The following is a 19,535-nucleotide window of genomic DNA, read 5'->3' as shown; positions in this document are numbered from 1 at the left end:
GACGACTTCTGGCCGTTCACCCTCCCCCATCAGAATGCTCTGCAGCCATTCAGTGACATCCTTGAGCCTGGCACCAGGGAGGCATAGGAACCTAAGAAATAGGAGGAGTAGGCCATTTGGCCCCTCAAGCCTGCTCCGCCATTCAATAAGATCATGGCTGATCTGATCACGGACTCAGTTCCACTTTCCTGTCCACTCCCCATAACCCTTTACTCCCTTATCACTCAAAAATCTGTCTATCTCCGCCTTAAATATATTCAATGACCCAGCCTCCACAGCTCTCTGGGGCAGAGAACTCCACAGATTTACAACCCTCAGAAGAAATATCTCCTCAGCTCAGTTTTAAATGGGCCGCCTCTTATTCTAAGACTGTGTCCCCTGGTTTTAGCTTCCCCTATGCGTGGAAATATCCTCTCTGCATCCACCCTGTCGGGCTCCCTCATTATCTTTTAAGTTTCAATAAAATCACCTCTCATTTTTCTGAACTTCAATGTGTACAGACCCAACCTACTCAACCTATCCTTTTAAGTCAACCTCCGCATCTGCAGAATCAACCTAGTGAACCTTCTCTGAACAGCCCATATTCTTCCTTAAATACGGAGACCAAAACTGTACGCAGTACTCCAGGTGTGGCCTCACCAATAACCTGTACAGTTGTAGCAGGACTTCTCTGCTTTTATACTCTATCCCCTTTGTAATAAAGGCATTTGCCTTCCCGATTACTTGCTGTACTTGCATTCTAACTTTTTGTGTTTCATGCACAAGGACCCCCAGGTGTCTCTGTACTGCAGCACTTCGCAGTTTTCTCCATTTAAATTATAATTTGCTTTTTTATTATTGCTGCCAAAGTTGATAACCTCGCATTTTCCTACATTATACTCCATCTGCCAAATTTTTGCCCTGTCTCTAACCCTTTAGGAGGGCGGGCATCACTATAGCCCTGTAGACCATAAGCTTGGTGCCAGATTTGCGGGCCTGATCTTCGAACACACTCTTCCTTGGGCGGCCGAAGGCTGCGCTAGCGCATGGGAGAGTGTTGAACCTCGTCGTCTCAAAACGTGGACCATATACAGTAGACACCTCAAATCGCTGGAGAAATACCACCAATGTCTCCACAAGATCCTGCAAATCCCCCGGGAGGACAGACGCACTGTTAGCGTCCTTGATCAGGCCAACATCCCCAGCATCGAAGCACTGATCACACTCAACCAGCTCCATTGGGTGGGCCACACTGTTCGCATGCCTGACCCAAGACTCCCAAAGCAAGCGCTCTACTCGGAACTCCTACACAGCAAGCTAGCCCCAGGTGGGCAGAGGAAATGTTTCTAGGACACCCTCAAAGCCTCCTTGATAAAATGCAACATCCCCACCAACACCTAGGAGTCCCTGGCCAAAGACCTCCTTAAGTGGAGGAAGTGCATCCGGGAGGGCACTGAGCACCTCGAGTCTCATCGCCGAGAGCATGCAGAAATCAAGCGCAGGCAGCGGAAGGAGCGTGCAGCAAACTAGTCTTCCCACCCACCCTTTCATTCAATGATTATCTGTCCCACCTGTAAGAGACTGTAATTCCCGTATTGGACTGTCCAATCACCTAAGAACTCACTGAGTGGAAGCAAGTCTTCCTCGATTTTGAGGGACTGCCTATGATGACGACTATAACCCTTGGCATATTTTTTGCCCTCCCCACCCATCTTTATCAGCAAACTTGGCGACATTACACTCGATCCCTTCATCCAAGTCATTTAGATTGTAAATAGTTGAGGCCCCAGCACCGATCCCTGCGGCACCCCAATAGTTACTGTTTGCCAACCGAAAAATGACACATTTACCCCAACTCTCTGTTTTCTGTTAGTTAACCAATCCTCTATCCGTGCTAAAATATTACCACAAACCTTGAGAGCTTTTATCTTGTGCAGTAACCTTTTATGTGGCACCTTATCGAATGCCTTCTGGAAATAAAATACATCACATCCACTGGTTTCCCCTTATCCACCGTGCTCGTTACATCCTCAGAGAACTCCAGCAAATTTGTCAAACATGATTTCCCTTTCATAAAACCATACTGACTCTGCTTGATTGAATCATGCTTTTCCAAATGTCCCACTACTGCTTCCTTAATAATGGACTCCAGCATTTTCCCAACGACAGATGTTAGGCTAACTGGTCTATAGTTGACTGCTTTTTGTCTGCCTCCTTTTTTAAATAGGGGTGTTACACATTTGCGGTTTTCCAATCTGCTGGACCCACCCCAGAATCCAGGTAATTTTGGTAGATTACAATCAATGCATCCACTAACTCTGCAGCTACTTCTCCTAAGACCCGAGGATGTAAGCCATCAGGTTCAGGGGACTTGTCCGCCTTTAGTCCCATTATTTTACATAGTGATTGTATTAAGTTCCTCCATACCTATAGGTTCCAGTGATCAACTCTGCTAATTTGTATTGCCTTCTGCTGTAACATCTTCACCGTAGTTAAACTGAGACTGTGAGGTCAGTATTAGCAACTGACTACAAAGACATTGAGTTGCCATTTTTAGTATCTCTTCTGTATTCTGAATGTTTATCCAGTTGCTTTCATTTACAGAACATACATGCGTGTTAAATACTCTGCGAAGACAAGCTTACATGGGTTATATCGGTGGGTCTATGACTTACTTTTCTCCAGATTTGTTTCATTCTTAGTACCTGTTCCATCCTCAACAGAGCTAAAGACACAAAGGTGATGTTGTTAGGCATTTAGAAACTCACATAAATGGTTTCAAGAAAGACAAAGTGTCAACACTTCCATCCAGTCTATAAGGGCAATTCTCTAATGCCTACCCAATTATAGTGTATAGTATTAGGCAGTCCCTCATATCGAGGATGACCCGCTTCCACACCAAAAAGGGATGAGTTCACAGGTGTTTCAATGAAGGACCTGATATTCCAGGTCCTGAACTGCATATTGAAGGGTGGAAGATGCCTGTACATGGATTCTTTTAATGTGAGGTGGCCGTTGAATGCCAGCCACCACACGGGCTTGACAGCTCTGACTTGATCCAGTGGCAAGGGTTAACCAAGACGACCGGAGACCAAGCTCTGCCGCATGGACCTAGTGTGGAAACATACACCTGCTGTCCATCGATCGCAGTGTGGGCTGGCCCGTGCTGCCCCTGGGTCCTTGCCTCTTCTGGGCCCCGAACCCTCGCATCTCTTGGGCCCCGATCTCTTGCCGTTACTCCACCCAGATCTCCCCGCTCCTCTGCTGGACCTGGGACCCGCCGGTGGTCCTGCCCACACTCCAATTGGCGACCTGGGTTTTGGTGACGCACAAGCCGGAAGTCGGGGCTACAAGAGGAGCGGGGCGACAGCCCTGGACCGCGCGGCAGCATGCCACTGCAAGGTGCAGCGCGAGCCATTCCAGGAGGGCGACGGCTTTGAGGCAAGCGACTGGGTGACTACCCAAGTACCGCAGCTACTGTTAGCTGTACATCACTGAATTAAACACTTACAAACATGTTTGCAGGTGAACATCAATGACGTTTTAGACCCAGCTACAAACAGATCCGGACAGGAATTGCCTCAATTATATTTTGATACCATCAGTGAAGAGTACACACAGACCAAAGTCCCTGTTTGTAAGCAATCTCGGCAGGTTGGAGGAATGGTAAGAACAAAAATAGCAGCCTCTAATGGTACAGGGAAAAGATTATTCAGAACTTTTAAATAAAAATAAAATCAACTAAAATTACAACCACTGCATGGGCCAATTCACGAGACAAGTTTGGAATCATTTTAGCATCAATGAAAATCTGGTCTAGAACTAATAAGCAACAAACCTCTTCTTCTGATCACTTCCCTCTACAATCGAAGGTTCTTGCTTAGCTGCTTCGCCAGAACCTTCATCTTCTAGTTTCCTTGCATCGTCTTTACATTCCTCAGATCCTGGCTGCAGTTCTTTCTCCGTGCTCCCAGCCTCTGCCTGTTCCGCGTCATGCTCCTGCTGGCAACTTTCCATCCCACTCGTACTTTCAGTCGTATCCATCTTCTCAGTGTCCACCTTTTCCTTGGCAGGCTGCTTAAAATCAGTCTCCATCTTGGGTCCATCCAGATGCATTTCACTATCCTCGTCCAATGTAATTGTGCCCTCCACTTGAACCTCGGTTACAGTGCTTGTTTCCTCCTCTTTCTGGTAGGCATCCACGTCAATCATATATTGCATCAATAGCTGTGTCTCTTCAGGGGGCTCCTCCTCTGTAGGAACGGAACTACAAGCCTCCCCGGAATTCTCAGCTACATTCTCCTTTTCTATGGGTTGAATGGAATAGAACAGCACAAGATTTAATTACAATAAATATAGCAAGTATACATGTGGAGCTAAGTATGTTCCCCATCCCCTACACCCACTGGGAGATTGGAAAACTGAGGGAGCATGAAAGGTACTGTCAGTGTAATTATTACTTTCTCACTAATTCAGCCATGACAGGATAATTGCTCCAGATGTCAACAGGAGCACGTCAACTGGTGAGAACTGAAAATATTTATTCAACTCCTTATAATCTCAAATTGAATGCCGGGCTGACATTTTCATTATGAAACACGTCTCTCTAATGTACACCATTGTGGTTTACCAGTCCCAACTCTTCAGTTCTTCATTTCTTCAATATAAAGTCTATGTTAGTACACGCATACACAGGAAATTCAACAGTTTCTATACGATTTCAAACTGCTTCATTTCCTTAGCCTCTTATACAGGATACCTCCCCCCCCCCCCCCCCCAATAGGTCAGCTAATAAGAAATCTTACAAAGGAGTAAACTAATTTAAGAAAATACTGTTACCCTTTCTACAAGGTTTCTGTAATTCTGAACAATGTAGTCTGGTATAATTCTACAAATCACCAGATCTGTATTTGAAAGTACAATTTGAGAGCGCTAAAATAACACTGGAATTCTTAAGCATCCAGTCTACAAACGCACTCCCCCTTTCCATTTCATGTACCATTTGGTATGAACTTCTTTGGCTCTACATTAGAGTCGTCAAGGTACCAATCTTAGTTCCAATGGTCCCAGATTTCTTAATCTAGTCTGACCATATGTCACTGATTTCCAGCGAGAGTCCCCAGATTGGGTACTGTGCACCCGGGAAAACAATATTCACGAAAGAGTCCCTGGTTCAGAAAACTCATCATTTTATAAACACGAATGTACATAAACCATGGGGGGAGTGAGATTCTCGGCCCGTTCCTGCCCGGTCTGAGCTCAGGAAGGGATTCCAGGAGCCAGCTGAATGGAGGAGATAATGGCAGCTCCGCCTTCCCACAATGCAGCATAGCAGAGAAAAGGCACCATCAATACCTCGGGCCACACTGCACTCTGGGGGAGTGTCACCTGACCCCATATTTCAGCCAACAGTGGCTCGCCGGAGGGCGGAACATTTAAAATGTGCGGGACAAGCCAAGGGCGCAGGGAGAGCGGGTGGGCGAGTGGATTCACTTTACCTCAGATTAGTATTTACTGAATAAGACAAGCTCTAAATTCTCCCGCCGGGAAGAGATTTCTGAAACCTTCTGAGACAGATGATGCTTCACACCTTATATGGAAAATCTCAGTCTGTTTGGAACAGATTTAAAATTGAGAAATTAAAAGTTAGGGTATTTGGGGACAAGTATAGATGGTACAGCACTATTGCCAGAACATACACAAGATTCGAGATTCAACCTAAAGTGAAATTGGCTCTATATGTATTCCACTCACAGAAGCATCGATGTCACCATGCCGGTTTTCTTGAACCACATCCTGGCTACTTTGCTGTGCTCCCACCCTGTGTCCCCCTGGATTCGATTTGGAAAATAAGGGCACCCTGTCGTAATCAGATATCTTGCTCTATTTAGCTCCTCCTGGCTCCCAGTTTTGATCACCCCCGTTGGAAAGCATAGACACTGGAAGCTCTGGAGCTGGAAATAAACAACTTGTTACAGCCTCGGCTCCACGGCAACACTCCCCCTCGGAGTCAGAAGGTTGTGGGTTCAAGCCCCAAGCCAGAGATTTGAGCACATTCCAGACTGACATTCCAGTGCAGTACTGAGGGAGCGCTGCACTGTCAGAGATGCCACCTTTCAGATAAGACGTTAAATCGAGGCTCCATCTGCCCTCTCAGATGGATATAAAATATCTCATGGCACTATTTGAAGAGGAGCTGGGGAGTTCTACCAATGACCTGGCCAACATTTATCCCTCAATCAACATAATTAAGATGGATTATCTGGTGATTTCTCTCATTGCTGTTTGTGGGACCTTGCTGTGCACAAATTAACTGCTGTATTTCCCACATTACAACAGTGACCACCCTTCAAAACTATGTCCTTGGCCGTGAAGTGCTTTGGGGCATCCGGAGGTTGTGAAAAGTGCTATATAAATGCAATGTTTTTCTTTTAGCCCTATATAACTGACTTGTACTAATCTCGGTGCATTTTTTAATACATTTTCATACAGCACCACCTGCACTCAATGTCTAAAAGTTCCAGCATTCCAACAACAAAAAAATGTTAGATAGTGATTAAAACAAGCTGCTTATCTAGAATGTGAAAAGCAGAGTAAAACAGCAATAGGCTAACTTTTCAAGCATGGAACATCAACTCCACATTAACAGCACTATCACTGTACTATGTACTGAATGGCTCCCATTTGATTCCCTCCCCTCTCCCAGCCATTTTTACAAACAAGGTCTTCTTTGACCATTCTGATCAGCTGATGGGAGCAGAGCTAGGCCATCAAGGTTAATCCAAGGTTCTCTCTCTGTCCTCCCCCGCACAGAAGGTTGAGCATCATATCTACCAACTGGCAGCTTGAATGAGCAACAAAACAGCCTAAACAACTGGGTCAAAGCAGTCAGGCAGCAGCTCAGACTCAGTAAGGAATGGGACAGCTAAATAAAACCCAAGTCTCGCTGAAGTTGACCACTTGGCTAGGAAGCCACGGGTAAATTTTACTTTACTGCAGTTTCAGACTTACAAACAATTCAAAAATTCTATTTTTGGTTTAATAAAACAATACATCAACATTTCCAACTCTATTTGTTATTGAAAGCTGAAAAATGTTGGTGTGGTAAACTGCCTGAAAGCATCAGAACAGGTCAGTTATGCAGAACGATCCAAATTGACACATCGCCTCAGTTTTCCAGTCTCCCTGCAGCTGTTCTACTGTCCAAATGACCACTGCTACAAAATGCTGCCACCCTCACCAGTGGCTGCGTTTTGAAAGCGGGGGTGGGTGGGTGGGTGGGTGGGGAGGGGAAATGGGACAGATGAAGTGTTTAGTCAGAAAGTTACAAGATACCTGTTTCTTCTAGTATCGCTTTAGTTTCCTAAAAGGGAGTGAAATAGAGAAAGGCATTAGAAATAGTCACACTTTATGGCGTGCCCATTTATATTATGACACCAACAGCCCTTTCCCAGTTTAAAGCCAGCCATCGTGTATGCAACCATGCAAGGAAAGATGAAAGAGCGACATGATTCATCATTTAACCCATGAACAAATGCGCGCGGATACATTTCCAAATCTTTAAAAACAGCATTCGATTTACATTCAATTTTTGTAAAATGGTAAGTTTATGGGATGTATAGACTTGCCACAAAGGAACTAGTCTCCCGCTCAGCATTAAGATCTTAACAGTTCCAAGCTTGCGAGTGATGGACATACCATGGCCAAACCTCAGCTCCAAAAACCCTTTCCTCATTGAAAGTAATGTGGGCGAGGGCTTTGCTGAGTAATGCAATGTCAGGTATACAAAACATCATGGTATTGACTGCCCAATGAGGATAAAATGCACACCTATATTCAAACAGTCACTTTGGAATGACATTGTAGGGCCTTGCCTTGGAATATTCTTTGAACTACATGGAAATTGTTACATGCAATCTCAAATACAGTAAAAAAGAAATACCTATATCTGAACTTGCACAACAAGAGTTCAGGCTCTCTCAACTAATTTCATCTAGGCCTGTTACAATCAGACTCATACTTACATGCATGCAGCCTTCTCTAGATTCAAAGCACAGGTCCCAGAGGTGAGCAGACAATGTGTGAACCCACTGTGCCTCCCAGTTCCTCAGTAACATGTGGACCATTAAAAGTCCGGCATGAATCATAGGGCAAGTATTCTGCTTATTCCCAAGTTGGGTCTATTTCAATAATAATTTGCCTTTATGTCAAGGGGGCTGGATTACAAATGGATGGTAGTGATGCTTCAGTTGCATAGAGCCTTGGTCAGACCCCGTTTGGAGTAACTGCATTCAGTTCAGGGTACCGGTCAGGAAGGATGCATTGGAGGGGACGCAGCGCAGATTCACCAGAATCATACAGCCGCTTCGAGGGTTAAATTCAGAGGACAGGCTGCTGAAACTTCCCTCGGGTATGGAGGATGGAGCGGTCATCTGATCGATGTGTTTCAAATTTAGGCTGGATAGCTCTTGGTCGGCCGGCACGGACACGATGGGCCGAAATGGCCTCTTCCGTGCTGTAAATTTCTATGATTCTATGAAAATGGATTCGACAGGGTAGAGAAAGAGAAACCATTTCCTCTGATTGGGGAATCTCGAACAAAGGGATATAATCTTAAAATGAGAGTTCGGCCATTTAGGAGGAAAATCAGGAAGCACTTTTCCACAGAAGATCGTGGAAATCTGGAACTCTCTGCCCCAAAGGCTGGGGATGCTGGGGGACAATTGGAGTTCTCAAGACGGAGATTGATAGATTTTTGTTAGGTAAAGACTTGGATTTATATCACGACCATCGGACGTCTCAAAGCGCTTTACAGCCAATTAAGTACTTTTGCAGTTGTAATGTGGGAAACGCAGCAACCAGCTTGCACACAGCAAGCTCCCACAAACAGCAATGTGATAATGACCAGATAATCTGTTTTTGTAATTTTGTTTAAGGGATAAATATTGGCCACACACGACACCAGGAATAACTCCCCTGCTCTTCAAAATAGTGCCATAGGATCTTTTACGTCCATCTGAGCGCAGACGGGACCTCGATTTAACATCTCATCTAAAAGACGACACCTTCGACAGTGCAGCACTCCCTCAGCACTGCAATGGAGTGTCAGCCTGGATTTTGTGCTCAAGTTTCTGAAATAGGACTTGAACCCACAACCTTCTGACTCAGAGGCGAGTATGCTGCCCGCTGAGCCACAGCTGACACTACGGTATGAAACGACATGGAGCAAAAGCAGGTCAGTGGAATTGAGGTATATGAACTGCCACGATCTAATTGAATGAGAGCAGGCTCGAGTGGCCTACTCCTGTTCCTGTGTTTCGTTTAAGATAATGGGGTAGAAATTCCGACGTCCCCGGACCCGTACGAAGATTCTACGGACCCGGGAAGGCATTGGAAAAGCTGGTTTTCAGTGCGTAATGCGCTGAAAACCGGCTTTTCTGATCTGGAGCTTGACAGATTGAGCCAAAGCGAGGACAGTTGTACGGGCAAGATTGTGGGATTTACCCATAACTTGCCCGGCAAATGTCCTCAAAAATCTTGCACCTGAAAAAGCAGGCATATAGCCTGTTATAGGCAAAAGTGTGTTCGAACATAAAAACATTAAATTCAAGTTATGAAATCATATTTTATTGTTGAAAACCCTCCCCACTATGATAAGTTTATTTTATGACATAGTTTTAAAAACTTTAAAAATCAGGAAAATATTTTTATAATACATTAATAACTTTAATTTAAATGAATCTTAAATATGTAATGTATATTTTCTATTTTTTTAATTAGTATTTTGGGTGTTTGGGGTGGGGGGGAATTTCTCATAATAATGGGAACTCCAACTTACGGAGTTCCCATTATTATGAATGAGAAAATACTGTACTTTGATTGGCTTGCCAGAGCCATGTGACTCCAGCTCACAGATGTCCCTATGAGCACGCACTGCGGCGCGCAGGGAGAGGAGGCCCGTGGATCTGGAACGCGAGCGGATACAGCAGCTTCAGGTAGGTGCGCATTTTTTCCTCTAAAATCTAGTCGAACGCCCGCGGGAAAGAGAAAATTGAATTTCTGCACCATAATCGTCATTCCATCAGACAGTTATGCTATAACCAAGACCTTGCTCAGCTTAACCCGTGTAGTAGCCGGTGTGCAACGACCACCCCACATTAAAAGAAATCACACACAGGCATCTTCCACTCCTCTAACTATGCTATAATGAACAAAAAGGAAAGGTAAATATTCAAAAAAACCTTATACATTCAATCTGAAGCATCTTTCACAAAATCAACCCTCAAATAATGTGTAGTAATGTAAAATGTTCGAATGAAGTTCTATCTTACTTCAGTAACTTGCATTGGCTCTCCCTCTGTTGCGTCTTCCGTTGTCCTATTTGGCTCCTCAAACAGAAAATATTCACAACATTAACCCAAACAATGGTCACATAGACTACGATCAATTGAAGTTCAAATAAAACACATTTTAACTTAAGCCCCCGGCTTTCCCTCCCCGATTTAAATGTCGAATGAATGCCTGGTCTCACGCCTGGAGACATTGGGGGAAATTCTAACCCACCGGGCTTGGTTGGGGGGGGGGGGGGGCGTTTAAAAAAAACTTTTAAATGAGCAGCCAGATCCCAACCTGCACACTACCGGTTTTAACCGAGGAGAGTCAGGAGAATGCGCCCAACCCGCTCTGACGTAGCAGGTCGCACACTAAAATATTTTAAGTAAGCTGCATGCCTCCATTTTGAGTGAAGTTTTTTTGTTAATACCAGCAGGGAAACCAGGCAGCAGAAGCGAGGGAAGAATCTATCGGGTAAGTGCCTTTACAGCATTGCTTTTGGGCCAGGAGCAAGAGTGCTTTCCCCAGCTCCCCTAGCTATCATTTACCCCAGCAATGGGACCCCCACAATTGGTCCAATGGGACCCCCGCGATTGGCTGCCCTCCCCCCCCCCCCCTCCGATGTTTGACGCCCTGCACGTTAGACTCTCCAACCGCCCCACAATGTTCAACTCCCCCACCACCCCCAGATGTTCGACAACCCCAATTCCACCACCCTACCCTCCACCCCCCAATGTCTGACCCCTCCCCACCGCAATGTTGGACTTACTTGCGATCAGCTCCCCAGTTGCTTTCCAGCCAGTCAGCCTACCCTGTCAAGCTGGCCGACTATCGGCCGGATAAACTGTTGAAAACATTTATAACAGGTCCTGCTGAACTTGAGTTTCCAGTCAACAAATCCTTCCCCCCTCAGTGTTATTATTGGGGCTATTGACTCCATTAGAAATTGCACACATTACAATCATTAATAACCTCCTTACTTTTTGAACTGAAGTCAATTCTGGATTTTGCTTGCTGCCTTTGTCCACATCACCGTCTGCACCTGCACGTGCAGCATCTCCTGCTTCTGAAATGTCCGTCACTTCGGTATCCTGTAGCTGATCAACAAAAGCTTCAATATCCTCCTGCGGTGAAGGAAGAACAATCAAGCTATGAACAAAGGAGATCTCATTGAGGTGTATAAAATTTTGAGGAGCCTGGATATAATGGATAGTAAGGGCCTGGTTCCCTTGATGGAGGGGTCAATTACGAGGGGGCATAGGTTTAAGGTGGTTGGTGGAAGGTTCAGAGGTGATCGGAGGGGAAGCATCTTCACCCAGAGGGTTGTGGGGGTCTGGAACTCACTGTTTGGAAGGGTAGTGGATGCAGAAACCCTCACCACATTTAAACGGTGCTTGGATGAGCACCTGAAGTGCCGTAACCCTGACCTAGAGCTGGTAAGTGGGATTAGACTGGATAACCTCTTGTTGGCTGGCGCAGATACGATGGTAAGTACTGCAGGGAATCTAATATGGCCAGAGTGATCTCCTGGATTAGTTTCGATTGCCTGGAGGGTTGGGAGAGGAATTTTGCTGGATTTGTTTTTCTTCAATTGGCCTGGGTTTTTAAATCTGGTTTTTGCCTCTCCTGGGAGATCGCATGGCTCCAGTTGGGGTGGAGTGTAAAATGTTGCGATGCATGGGGTGTCGCAGTTGTGTGGGGCGGACTGGTTGGACCGGATGCTTTTTACCTTTCTGCCATTGTTCATTGGTTTATATGTAACCTTTAGGGCTGCTGACCGAGGGCCTTGTGAGTCTTTGTCGGCCGGTGAGGTCATGATGGGCCGAAATGGCTTCCTTTGCGCTGTAGATTTCCATATTTCTATGCAACCCATTGCACTGTTGAACAGTACTCACGAGAATGGCCATGTTACAATCCCCAAAACCCGGCAGCAATCAGTGGTTGGATGGCAGTTTCTACAAAATGCCCATGTCGTTACTGCCTTAGTCACATGGCTATGTATGAGCATTACCAGGGAAGAGCAGGAGAAACATGCTCTCAGGCACTTGTCAACAATAGGTTTAGAACACCACTGGTTCTTAAAACCAGAGTGCCCCTTCCTCAAACAGCAATAGACAGAAAGTCTTCTACGAACCTAGCTGGACTCTCATTACTATAGCTGTACAGGGTGGCCTTGTCACCTCCTGCACAATGCCACGAATCATCGACTCGTAACTGTATAAAATGTGCCTAGTTTTCTGTGCTATATAAATTGTAGAGCTCAGTGTCCACATGATCCACCTCCTGCTCTATAAACCCCATTTGCATTAAATTGCTGACCACCAAAGTCCTCTTCCTGGCCCCATGCAAGCTGATATTGTAGATGGTTCCCTTTCCTCAGGTACTGTCCCCGTCCCTTTCAAAACTGCCTCATCTTCAACCCTTTGGCCGTGCAAACCACCGCCAAATCACCAACATCACTTTCCTCTCCAAAACCTCCCAAATCTGTGCCCATCTTTCCCGCAACTACGTGTCTAAATCTCTCCAATCAGGTTTCTATCCGTTACAGCTCTGAAAGAGTCCTAATTAAGGTCATAAATAACATCCTATATGACCATGGTGCATTATCCCGTCTCAATCTCCTCAATTTCTCTGCAGCATTTGCTAGTCAACCACATCATCCTCCTCCAACGTATCCCCACCATTGTGCAGCTGAGGGGGACTGGCCTTGCCTGGTTCCACTCTTCTGTTGAATCGTAGCCAGAAGTGGTTTCTCTTTCCACCAACAAACCATTACCTCCGGAGTCCCCCAAGATTCTATCCATGGCCCCCACCTTTCCCTCATCTACATGCTGCCCCTCAGCAACATCATCCAAAGACAAGGGGTTGACTTCCACACTTGCGTTTACTACACCCAACTACCACCTCTCAGCCTCTATTGTTACAACTGCTAATGCAATATCTGGTTAGGACTGAGACAATTTCCTAAAATTAAACAGCAGGAAGACCAAACCCGTTGTCTTCAGCACCCGCCACAAACTCTTCCCTCGCCACCAATTCAATCCCCACCGATTCCATCCCACTCCCTGGCCACTGTCAGGCAGAAACTGACTGTTTGCAACCTCTGCGTCCTATTGGACCCTGAGCCGAATTTCCGACTCCAAATCTTCTCCATCACTCCAAAACATCCCCATTCTCCACCCGGCTCAGTCTCTCTGTTCTAAAGCTCTGATGCATGCCTTGGTCAGGAGAAATGGGACTTAAATTTGAAGAAACGTCTTCATAAATATACCTGTGGAAATCAAATGGCAGTCAATGAGCTGTAATTAAATATCGGTATGAATCAATTATTTGAGATATCAGTCCTGTATCACTTGCCTTCTTTTCACCAAAATCCTCTTCTGCACAGTCTTCAGTATCACCGTCCTCAGCTCGGAGCCCTAAAGAACAAAGCAAACATGTAAACCACATGGCAATTACATTTTTATCTTCCAGGAGAAAGCATGCCTTCTTGTGGACTGGATGGTGCAGTAGGTTAATGCTGACTGTTGTCAGCTGGGCTCAATTGCAGCCCATACTGATCAAATCAAAGTATCCTCTGCACCCAGCAGGACTCAAGGATGGCCAATGTGGGAAAGGAAATGCCACTCTCTCCTTGACTTGAGCCAGTTTACAGGGAACTACAATTGATACAAACAAGGTCCTTGAAGTAAAAACATCCCACTTTCTAGCAACGATGCCTCAGTTCAACAAGCAAACACAAAAATATACTAAAGTAAAAAATGTTATATTTGCATCTTGAAAATGTCTATTTTTCCTACCTTTTCCCATCGTTTTTGACATGATTGGGGTCTCTGGGCTGATTGAAATTTCATCAGGGTTTCCTCCTTCCTCTTGTATCACCTGAAGACAGGAATCCAGTCATTAGCATGGGTTAAAGTCAGAATTGTGATATGATGCCATCATACTTTGGAAACTAAACAGGTCAGCTGCGCCTGATAATGGCTGCAGGTGATAGATTTCAGCAGTGCCACAGGTAGGAAAATGTGCACAACAGGAGATCTAAAAATGGGAAGAGGCTCAGAGAGAGAGCATGAGAATAGATCAACAGCTAACAAAAAAAGGAACCCAAAAGTCTTTTATAAAACACAGATATAGTAAAAGAGTAGTTGAAGAAAGGGTGGGACCGATAAAGGACCAAAAAGGAGATCTTCTTGTGGAGGCAGAGAGCATGGCTGAGGTACGAAATGAGTACTTTCCACATGTCTTCACTAGAGAAGAGGATGCTGCCAGTGTCACAGTAAAAAAAACTTGCATTTATTTAGCGCCTTTCAGGACCACCGGATGTCCCAAAGTGCTTTACAGCCAAAGTACTTCTTGTTGTAGTCACTGTTATAATGTAGGAAACGCAGCACGTTCCCACAAACAACAATGTGATAATGACCAGACAATCTGCTTTTATTTTGTGAAGTTGGTTGAGGGATAAATATTGGCTAAGACACCGGGGATAACTCCCCTGCTTTTCTTTGAAATAGTGCCATAGGATATTTTACAACCACCTGAGGTGGCAGTGAATGAGGCCTTGATTTAACGTCTCTCCCGAAAGACGGGACAGTAGCGATATTGGGTAGGATAAAAATGGGTAAAGAGGATGTACTTAGGTTGGCAATCCATAAAGTACAAAAATCACCAGCCGGATGGGGTACATCCTAGTTTACTGAGAGAAGTAAGGGTGGAAATTGCAGAGGCTCGAGCCACAATCTTCCAATCCACCTCAGATATGGGAGTGATGCCAATAGACTGGAGGATTGGAAATGTTACACCACTGTTTAAAATAGGGGAGGGGGATAAACCCAGCAATTACAGACCAGTCAGCCGAATGTGGGGAAACTTTGAGACAATAATTCAAGACCAAATTAATTGTCATTTGGGCGAATTAATGAAAGCCAGCATAGTTTTGTTAAAGGCAAATCATGTTTGATTAATTTAATCGAGTCCTTTGATGAAGCAACAGAGAGGGTTGATGAGGGTAGTGCAGTGGATGTTGTGTACATGGACTTTCAAAAGGCAACTGGTAAAATACCACATAATAGACCGGTCAACAAAATTAAAGCCCATGGGATTAAAGTGGCAGCGTGGATACAAAACCGGTTACGAGACAGAAAGCAGAGCAGCGATGACCAGTTGTTTTTCAGACTGGAGGGAAGTGTGCAGTGGTGCCCCCCCAGGGGTCAGTATTAGGATCACTGCTCTTTTCGATACGTATTAAGACCTAGACTTGGGTATGCAGAACATTTCAAAGTTTGCAGATGATACAAAATTTGGAAATGTAGTAAACAATGAGGATAGTAATAGACTTCAGGAGAGCAGACACAGACTGGTCATTAAGTCAACCTCGACTCTCTCTCCATGTCCCCACCCCAATCTCTCCCTCGCCACTCCCCCACGCTCTCTCTCTCTCTCCACTCCCCCACGCTCTCTCTCTCTCTCTCCACTCCCCCACGCTCTCTCTCTCTCTCCACTCCCCCACGCTCTCTCTCTCTCTCCACTCCCCCACGCTCTCTCTCTCTCTCTCTCCACTCCCCCACGCTCTCTCTCTCTCCACTCCCCCACGCTCTCTCTCCACTCCCCCACGCTCGCTTTCTCTCTCCACTCCCCCACGCTCGCTTTCTCTCTCTCCACTCCCCCACGCTCGCTCTCTCTCCCCCACGCTCGCTCTCTCTCTCTCTACTCCCCCACGCTCGCTCTCTCTCCACTCCCCCACGCTCTCTCTCCACTCCCCCACGCTCGCTCTCTCTCCACTCCCCCACGCTCGCTCTCTCGCCACTCCCCCACGCTCTCTCTCTCTCCACTCCCCCACGCTCTCTCTCTCTCCACTCCCCCACGCTCTCTCTCGCCACTCCCCCACGCTCTCTCTCTCGCCACTCCCCCACGCTCTCTCTCTCTCGCCACTCCCCCACGCTCTCTCTCTCTCGCCACTCCCCCACGCTCTCTCTCTCTCGCCACTCCCCCACGCTCTCTCTCTCGCCACTCCCCCACGCTCTCTCTCTCGCCACTCCCCCACGCTCTCTCTCTCGCCACTCCCCCACGCTCTCTCTCTCGCCACTCCCCCACGCTCTCTCTCTCGCCACTCCCCCACGCTCTCTCTCTCGCCACTCCCCCACGCTCTCTCTCTCGCCACTCCCCCACGCGCTCTCTCTCGCCACTCCCCCACGCTCTCTCTCTCGCCACTCCCCCACGCTCTCTCTCTCGCCACTCCCCCACGCTCTCTCTCTCGCCACTCCCCCACGCTCTCTCTCTCGCCACTCCCCCACGTTCTCTCTCTCGCCACTCCCCCACGTTCTCTCTCTCGCCACTCCCCCACGCTCTCTCTCTCGCCACTCCCCCACGCTCTCTCTCTCGCCACTCCCCCACGCTCTCTCTCTCGCCACTCTCCCACGCTCTCTCTCTCGCCACTCCCCCACGCTCTCTCTCTCGCCACTCCACCACGCTCTCTCTCTCGCCACTCCACCACGCTCTCTCTCTCTCTCTCTCCCCCACGCTCTCTCTCTCTCCCCTCCCCCACGCCCTCTCTCTCCTCCCACACCCTCTCTCTCTCCCCTCCCCCACACACTCTCTCTCTCCCCTCCCCCACATACTCTCTCTCTCTCTCCCCCACACACTCTCTCTCTCCCCTCCCCCACTCTCTCTCTCTCTCCCCCCTCCTGCACACACACTCTCTTTCTCTCTCCCCCCCTCCTGCACTCTCCCCCACTCTCCCCCCTCCCCCACTCTCCCCCCTCCCCCACTCTCCCCCACTCTCTCTCTCTCCCCTCCCCCACTCTCTCTCCCCTCCCCCCTCCCCCACTCTCTCTCCCCTCCCCCCTCCCCCACTCTCTCTCTCTCCCCTCCCCCACTCTCTCTCTCTCCCCTCCCCCACTCTCTCTCTCTCCCCTCCCCCACTCTCTCTCTCTCCCCTCCCCCACTCTCTCTCTCTCCCCCCCCCCACACCCTCTCTCTCCCCTCCCCCACACCCTCTCTCTCCCCTCCCCCACTCTCTCTCTCTCTCCCCCCCCACACCCTCTCTCTCCCCCCCCCACACCCTCTCTCTTCCCCCCCCCACACTTTCTCTCTCTCTCCCCCCTCCTGCACACACACACTCTCTTTCTCTCTCCCCCCCTCCTGCACACTCTCTCTCTCCCCTCCCCCACACACTCTCTCTCTCTCTCCACTCCCCCACACACACCCCCTCTCTCCCCTCCTGCACACTCCCACCCCTTCTCTCCCCACACTCGCTCCCTCTCCTCTCCCCACACTCGCTCCCTCTCCTTTCCCCACCCGACTCTCTCCCCTCCCCCACACACTCTCTCTCTCTCTCCACTCCCCCACACACACCCCCTCTCTCCCCTCCTGCACACTCCCACCCCTTCTCTCCCCACAATCACTCCCTCTCCTCTCCCCACAATCGCTCCCTCTCCTCTCCCCACCCGACTCTCTCCCCTCCCCCACACACCCCAGGCCTTCCCTCACCTGCCGCAGCCGCTCCATTAGAGAGCTTTTGTTGCCGCTGGTGTCGAGATTTCTCTTTTTCAGTTCCGCTTTCAAATCCACCACCTTGAGCTCGGCAAGCTTGCGCAGTCCGCCCTCGACAGCGGGCACCACAGCAACATTCTCCTCCGCCATTGCAGCCGTTCACTTTCCGCAAAACACCGGGCTCAAAGCTCCACAAAATGGCGCCTTACCTCCGTCGCCACTGCGCATGCTCTGCGCAGGGCCGTGCGCGCTCGCCGCCGCCACTGCGCAGGCGCTAACCACACCCCCTCAGGGAGGGCGGGGCCGAGCATCTCATTGTACTCAAAGTTAAGCTGCTTTCAATTCCACAATTTAACAACGTTAATGTCAAACCCAGAAAACCCTCCCTGTCTGCAACACTATATTCATGACAAGGGATCCAAGTACATAAATCACTAGTGGTCAGGTACTAACAATTTAATGGGCTGATGGAATGTTGGTCTTTATCTCAAGGGGGCTGGAGAATAAAGAGGTGAAGTTATGTTACAGTTTATATAAAGATTTGGTTAGACCCCATCTGGGGTAACAGCGTTCAGTAAAAGGATTAAATTATGAGGACAGGCTGCTTAGTGTAGGTACAGCAAACAACAAGGAAGACAAATGGCATATTCTCCTTTATTGCAAGGGGGTTAGTGTATAAGAGTAAGCAAATCTTGCTGCAATTGCACAGGGCCTTGGTGAGACCACACCTGGAGTACTCACTAAGACCTTGTACAACTGCAGTAAGACCTCCCTGCTTCTATACTCAAATCTCCGAGCAATGAAGGCCAACATACCATTGGCCTTCTTCACCACCTACTGTATCTGCAGGCCAACTTTCAATGACTGATGTACCATGACACCCAGGTCTCGTTGCACCTCCCCTTTCCCTAATCTGCCACCATTCAGATAATATTTTGTCTTCGTGTTTTTGCCACCAAAGTGGATAACCTCACATTTATCCATATTATACTGCATTTGCCACTCGTTTGCCCACTCACCTAACCTGTCCAAGTCCCCCTGCAGCCTTTTAGCATCCTCCTCACAGCTCACACTGCCACCCAGCTTAGTGTCATCTGCAAACTTGGAGAAATAATACTCAACTCCCTCATTCAAATCATTAATGTATATTGTAAATAGCTGGGGTCCCAGCACTGAGCCCTGCGGCACCCCACTTGCCAAGGACCCGTTTATCCCGACTCTCTGCTTCCTGTCTGCCAACCAGTTCTCTATCCACGTCAGTACATTACCCCCAATACCATGAGCTTTACATAGAAACATAGAAAATAGGTGCGGGAGTAGGCCATTCGGCCCTTCAAGCCTGCACTGCCATTCAATAAGATCATGGCTGATCATTCCTTCAGTACCCCTTTCCTGCTTTCTCTCCATACCCCTTGATCCCCTTAGCCGTAAGGACCATATCTAACTCCCTCTTGAATATATCCAATGAACTGGCATCAACAACTCTCTGCGGCAGGGAATTATATACATTAACAACTCTCTGAGTGAAGAAGTTTCTCCTCATCACAGTCCTAAATGGCCTACCCCTTATCCTAAGACAATGTCTCCTGGTTCTGGACTTCCCCAACATCGGGAACATTCTTCCCGCATCTAACCTGTCCAGTCCCGTCAGAATCTTATAAGTTTCTATGAGATCCCCTCTCATCCTTCTAAATTCCAGTGAATAAAGGCCCAGTTGATCCAGTCTCTCCTCA

The 19,535-nt window shown here is 47.6% G+C and overlaps 1 protein-coding gene across 2 annotated transcripts in view; it reads right to left on the bottom strand.

Annotated features, from left to right (window-relative positions):
* LOC139228725 (scaffold attachment factor B1-like) overlaps positions 1-18,031 on the bottom strand; it is a 47,337-nt gene extending 29,306 nt beyond the window's left edge. For both annotated transcript variants that reach the window (XM_070860013.1, XM_070860014.1), the window contains exons 1-8: positions 17,800-18,031; positions 14,112-14,193; positions 13,669-13,730; positions 11,292-11,435; positions 10,311-10,367; positions 7,315-7,342; positions 3,818-4,286; positions 2,655-2,704 (exon numbers count right to left, since the gene is read on the bottom strand). In XM_070860013.1, coding sequence (XP_070716114.1) covers positions 2,655-2,704; positions 3,818-4,286; positions 7,315-7,342; positions 10,311-10,367; positions 11,292-11,435; positions 13,669-13,730; positions 14,112-14,193; positions 17,800-17,952 — 1,045 coding nt within the window. In that variant the 5' untranslated portion in view covers positions 17,953-18,031. The remainder of the gene's footprint in view (positions 1-2,654; positions 2,705-3,817; positions 4,287-7,314; positions 7,343-10,310; positions 10,368-11,291; positions 11,436-13,668; positions 13,731-14,111; positions 14,194-17,799) is intronic.
* Positions 18,032-19,535: the final 1,504 nt, after the last annotated feature.

Source organism: Pristiophorus japonicus, chromosome 18 (genome assembly GCF_044704955.1).
Source record: "Pristiophorus japonicus isolate sPriJap1 chromosome 18, sPriJap1.hap1, whole genome shotgun sequence".
NCBI lineage: Eukaryota > Metazoa > Chordata > Chondrichthyes > Pristiophoridae > Pristiophorus > Pristiophorus japonicus.
Note: the sequence above shows the minus strand (reverse complement) of the source record. Positions and strands in the feature narration are given on the sequence as shown.